Consider the following 6,374-nt stretch of genomic DNA (forward strand, 5'->3'; position numbering starts at 1 on the left):
GTTTCCTTCCATCATTCTTAGAGAGCTTCTTGGATGATATAGGAACCCCCAGATATTTGAAAGGTAATTCCCCCTTCTTGAACCCATAAATTTGAAGTACCTCATTCACAGTATCAGATCTCACCCCATTGAAATATATCTCAGTTTTGTCTTTATTGAGGCAAAGACCAGAAGCAGAGGAGAAGGTGGCAAAAGCCCTAAGAATCCACATGATAGACACTGCATTACCCTTAGAGAACATGAGAAGGTCGTCTGCAAACAACAGATGATTAAGTTTCAGGTGTCCACAGAGAGGATGGAACCTAAAACAATCTTGTTGACCCACAACAGCCAGAATTCTAGACAAATAGTCCATACAAAGAGTAAACAAGAGAGGAGACAATGGATCACCTTGTCTAAGACCTCTCTTACCTTTGAAAAACCCAAAAGACCTTCCATTTAAAGATAAAGAATACGAAGGAGTAGAAACACATTTCATTATCCAATTGGTGAATTTCTCAGGAAAATTTAAAGCTCCAAACATCTGCTCCAAAAACTTCCACTCCACACTATCATAGGCTTTCTTAAGGTCAATTTTAACCAGGCATCTAGGAGATGCAACTTGCCTATTGTAGAGTCTGACAATGTCTTAGCAAATGAGCACATTCTCTACAATGTTCCTCCCTTTGATAAACCCACCTTGGTTTATACTAACAATGTCAGGAAGTATATCTCCCAGCCTGTTACAAAGTAGCTTTGCAATACACTTATACAAAGTGGTACAACAAGCAATAGGGCGAAATTCCAGGACAGTTTTTGGATTACTTCCTTTAGGAATCAGGTTAATATTTGTTGTGTTAAGTTGTTTCAACAGCTGACCAGAGTGAAAAAATCCTTCACAGCAGCACACACCTCCTGACCCACTATATCCCATGAATCTCTGTAAAACTGACTTCTGTATCCATCTGGTCCAGGGCTTTTATCAGCTGGAATGGAAAACATACACTGTCTAATTTCACTATCAGCAATGGGTCTAAACAACTTTTGGACATGGTGGTCATTAATTATATTGCCCGTTCTTACAGTAGGTTTATGCACTGGTGTTGTAGGTTTACTTGATCCCAGCAGTTCAGTGTAATAAGATAAGAAGGCATTCTCAATACCCAGAGGATCCTGATGACTGACCCCCTCAATATCAACAATTTGAGATACCTTATTATGGATTTGCCTGGCTTTTATCCTGCTGTGGAAAAAATTAGTGTTCTCATCTCCTTCCATCAACCACTCCACCTTTGCTTTCTGTTGTAAAAATTTATTTCTAGCCTTATTTAAGGTTTTAAATTCCTCTGCAGCTTCCTGTTCAGCAGCTAGGAGTTGTTGATCCTAAGGGTTAATATGCATAGCAGTTTGCAGACTATCCAACAAGACTCTAGCAACTTCAGCACTCTTCTCAATATCAGAAAACTTGTTCTTATTTAACTCCTTCAAAGGCTTCTTCAGATTCCTAACCTTAGTGACAACTTGGTACATCTTGATCCCTGAAATATTCTTATTCCATTCAGTAGCCACCACTTCTTTAAACTTAGAGTCTAAACTCCACATATTGAAGTATTTAAAAGAAGTGTTTCTGACAGTTGCCTCATTCCTTCTATAGCAAATACAGGGACAGTGATCAAATGTTCCTTCATTCATGAAATAAGCTGAGCTGTCAGGAAACAACCGAATCCACTCAATGTTGATTAAGCACCTATCAATTCTTGAAAAAACACGAGTAGAAGGGTCTTGCTTATTATTCCAAGTGAAAAAAGATCCATGAGCAACAATGTCAGTCACCTCACAATAATCAACACACTGCTTGAAATCTTTAATTTCACTACAAATCACTTCTCTACCCAGCCTTTTATTGTAATCCAAAACTGAATTGAAATCCCCACATATACACCAAGGTTTTAAACATTGATCCTTGATCTGGTTAAGCTGCTCCCAGAGATTGAGCCTATCACTATCAGAATTAGACCCATACACAACAGTGTACCAGAAAATATCTCCTGAAGTAATGTCAGAAACTTCAACAGTTATATGCTAGTCACTGTCAGCAATGAGATGAACATTAAAAACATGAGGAACCCGGATAATCCAGACTCTTCCACCAGGATGATGCACATTATTGTTGATACCTTTTCACTGAACTCCTAAATGATTGAGCACAACCACAAAATCCTGCTCCTTTATTTTAGTCTCCACTAATCCAAATAAACCAATTTTATTTTGAAAAAGAAATTGCTTAATATCTAACTGTTTATTTGGGTTGTTCATACCCCTAACATGCCAAAATCCCAATCTATCCATTATCACAAGTAATATTGATACTACTCTCCCCTTCTTCTTGTACTACCCTTGTCTCAACAGTACTAGCAGTGTCCTTAGAAGGAGAAGCAGCTGCTTTATATGATGTTCCAGGTCTGAGATGAGACACAGGAGCATGTTCTTGCCTCACTCTTTGAATAATAGGACTGGCTGAAACAGGTAAATGGTCAGAGTTGTGAAAGGTTACCCCTCCAAACAAAGGAGTGGATGGTATCACCCCCTCTGGTTTGTTCAGAGTAGTAGGCTGTGGCTGAGACACAGTAGGCTTAACCACTGGTCTCCATACCTGAATTATGCGAGGAGCAGCAGTTGTCTTCTTACAGACATCCTTCATGTGACCAATGCCCTTACAGGAACCACAAACCACAAGTTTCCATTCATATTCAATACACACACAGACATCATTGCCTTTCTCATCCTTAAAGTATATCTTCTCAGGGAACTCTTGACCAACCTCTACTTCTACCATAAGTCTTGCATACCCTAGTCTGGTTTTCTCAAGAGTAGCACTATCAGCACGCATGTACTTCCCCACCAAGGTAGCAAGTATTTCCAAAGTTTTTTCCCCCCAAAATTTCAAACCTAGACCACACAAACGTATCCACACTGGGACAGATTTGACAGGCTCTTTAGCCATGGAAGTTGTCTCAGTCCAGGGTTTAACAACCAATGGCTTATTTTCAAACATAGGAAATCCTTATTTAAGAACAAGATTTCGACACTCCAAAGTAGGGAAATGAACCAGGAACGCTCCATTGGGCAGAAAAGACACCTTATCAAATTTATATTTCCCCCACAAATTAGTAATAAAACCTGACAGACGCGCCCATGGTGGGTTACCCCTAACACATAACAAATTACTGCAGTCGACCAATATTCAATTTCAGGTTGCACTTCCTCAGCAGTTATCTGAAGAACCTCTTTCTGAGATGAAACAGGAGAGTAGGGACGTTTCTTACCAGTAACCTGAGTCCAACTAGCTTCATCTGCTACAGGATTATCCTCAGTCGCAGCATCATCAACAGGGTTCTCCTCATCAATTGATTCAACATCATCTTCAACGACGGTATCCAAGTTAATGACTGGAATCCCCACAATCTCACTAACCGATCTGGTGGTTTTCGCTTCAGCAGATTGCGGAATCGCTGGTACATCAGAACTGGATGCCTCTACCTCAGTTGGTTCCAATGAATCATCACTATTATCAAGCCTCAGATTTTCCATATTAGAGAAAGACAGTCGTAATTTAGCTTTAGAGATAATTTTTCTTTTGTTAAGAGAAGATTTTGATTTAGGTTTCTTTGCCATTTGCAACTGAAAAATCACAAAGTCAAGAAAGTCTTTCCACATGGAGCATTAAGCATACCTATAGAAGATGTGCCAAGATCAAGTCATTCGGCGTTGTGTACCGGATGTAGAAATTCCATCCATCCTCAAACATTGTCATGTAGATACCTCATTTCTGCACCTCCCGCAAACCACCCGGTGATGATTGGGCCGCATGTTTGGTACGCGAAACGATTTGTGACAGTTCGTAAGTTTATCGTCAAGTGATTGCTCAAACAGTAACGTCTACCTCATTAATTTCATCTACGTGCCGATACGGTCGTTTTGACAGTAATTAGAGTACATTTGGAGTCCGGGTCTAAAACCGTCTTCATTTTCTGATAACCGTTAAATCCCGAGTCAGAATGTTCTGGAATGTTCCGGATATTTCTATTCCATATTTTAACAAATATTTCATAATCTTTAATCTTTGGTAAACAATTTCCCGTAATATTCACATAAATATTAAGGAAAACCAAATTATCCCTTTATTCCATAACTTAAACGCGAAAATCTTTCTTCCGCAATAGGAAACCACATGGGAACAGACGCAGCAGGTGCTGCGCCTCTTCCAAGAGACGCAGTGACTGCTGCGCCTCTTCCAAGAGACGCAGTGACTGCTGCGCCTCTTCCCAGGTTCTTTTATGCATGAATTTCGTATCTTTTTCATATCTTTCCGAGATTCACTTCCAAAGACTCTCTGAAACCCTATTCCTTCACGTGATTAGTATAAATAGGAGCCTTCGCTCCTCATATTTCTCACGCGAGTGTCCGCCCTTCTCTTCTCCCTTTGCATTCTAGACCTTGTTCTTACTTTTTGGCGTCTACGTGTTTGATCTTTCGACCACGTAAGCTCGGATCCTTCTGAGTACCAGCCTCGTTTGCATGACCGACCAATTTGACCAACTCCACAATCAATCAACTTAATTAATTTAATCGTTTTCCTCTTATGAGGGCACTTTCATTACATTCGCGTCGAGCATCACTAATCGATATCTTAGTTCATCTCGTTTCGTCAAACATGTAAGTCTGAGGGTGTATAATCTCTCTTTATTTATTGTATTTTATTTCATTGTAATCATTATTGTAAGGTTTATGTCGAAAATATCATTAAAACCGATTTCTAAATCATGCTTTTAAAAAAAACCCTTTTTACGGATTTCCAGAAAACAAACCGTCGAGAAAGGACGCAGCAATTGTTGCGCCTCTTCGAAGGAGCGCAGTCCTTGCTTCGCCTCTTCGTGAGGCTGCCGCAGTTCCTGCTTCCTTTATTCTTCCTTCGTCCTCTGTAATTCGTTTACTTCTTATTTGTTTTCGTTTGTTTCCTGTTAATTCTTTGGTAGTAGCATAATAATTCACATGTATATTATTTATCATCATTAACATGTTTAATTCATCATTAAATCCGACTTAAATCCCAAGTAATCCATATTTGCGAGTTTTCGTCATTAAATTCAACTCGGATTTTGGAGGTTCGATTCATTCATATTGAGTTTCTGGACTTCGTCATTGATATATTTGCATCTGTCATTCATCATGTATTAGTCATTATTTGTCATTAACTCATCATGTTTAGTCTAATTAATTTGTTTAGTTAGTTTAATTCATTAATCAATCGTTCATCCATGTAAATAATTAGTAATATTCCGTCTCATCCATGTTTTATTGCTTTCATGACCCCCATTCATATGTAAATAACCTATTAATCACTTTCATCCGAGTAAATATATTAATCAATCGTTAAATTTACCAACGAGTATTAACAACACGCAATTCCGCTTCACAAACGTGAATTGGTCAGAAAGACGCAGCGTCTGCTGCGCTTATTCAAAAGGACGCAGCTTCACTCTTGCTTTGCTCCGGTTGAATTCTCGTCCCCAACTTCCGTTTTGCCTTGACCTAGTTTAATTAGCTTACGTATAATTAACTATTATTCGTATTATCACGCTGATTTATTCGTCTAATTCTTTCTTTTATTTCTTTTTCTCAAATTATCCGTTCTGAAGGTATTTTCGACATAAATCGCCTATCCCAATGTAATTATTGTAATTTATAATTATTATATTTCTTTTATCACTTGTATGTTTTCACATGTAATTGAGCATTAAATCCTACTTTGACCAAATTGCATGCTAACTAACTGTTCACCGACTTAGCTAAATCTTCACATGCTAAGATCAAAACTTGGATGTTGCATTGCATGCATATAATCGACGATATATCGAGTACGAATAACTTCCCTAATCATTAGTAGAGGTCGCTATCGAGGCGGGTGGGATTAGGTGTTCGATCAAAAGAGCTTCCTAATACGTACCCTCACCCCTTACTCCAGATCTCTGTGAACATCCGTGTTCATTGGCATCCACGAGAGTCATTCTAGACATAGAATGCTAAGGGCAACGATTGCTTAGTGTTCATGTCACTACTTTATGTCTTGACATGACATGAGGTATTCGAACGGTTCCAATTTCCCATAAAAATTGGTGGCGACTCCAACAAAAATGCAAACGCTTGTTTCTCTTCCTCCCAAGCGCCCCCGCTGTCCACAGTTTGGCGACTCCGCTGGGGATAATACACTTACGTGTAGCTAAGGGTGAAACTTGGACAAGGTTAAGGAATAATTTGTACAAGACAATTGTCGGTTTTCATAACTCGGTCTTCCTAGATTGTTTTATTCGGCTTTCCTAGGCCCAACCCAACCC

At 39.1% G+C, this 6,374-nt stretch overlaps 1 protein-coding gene across 1 annotated transcript; it reads right to left on the minus strand.

Moving 5' to 3' along the window:
* Window positions 1–1,362: 1,362 nt before the first annotated feature.
* On the minus strand, window positions 1,363–3,654 carry LOC141613175 (uncharacterized). The gene is made up of 3 exons (XM_074431915.1): window positions 3,208–3,654; window positions 2,375–3,019; window positions 1,363–2,061 (listed from the first exon to the last, which is right to left on the minus strand). Exons 1-3 carry the CDS (start codon window positions 3,652–3,654, stop codon window positions 1,363–1,365), a joined length of 1,791 nt encoding a protein of 596 aa, XP_074288016.1.
* Window positions 3,655–6,374: the final 2,720 nt, after the last annotated feature.

The sequence above is a fragment of the Silene latifolia genome, chromosome 11 (genome assembly GCF_048544455.1).
Source record: "Silene latifolia isolate original U9 population chromosome 11, ASM4854445v1, whole genome shotgun sequence".
NCBI lineage: Eukaryota > Viridiplantae > Streptophyta > Magnoliopsida > Caryophyllales > Caryophyllaceae > Silene > Silene latifolia.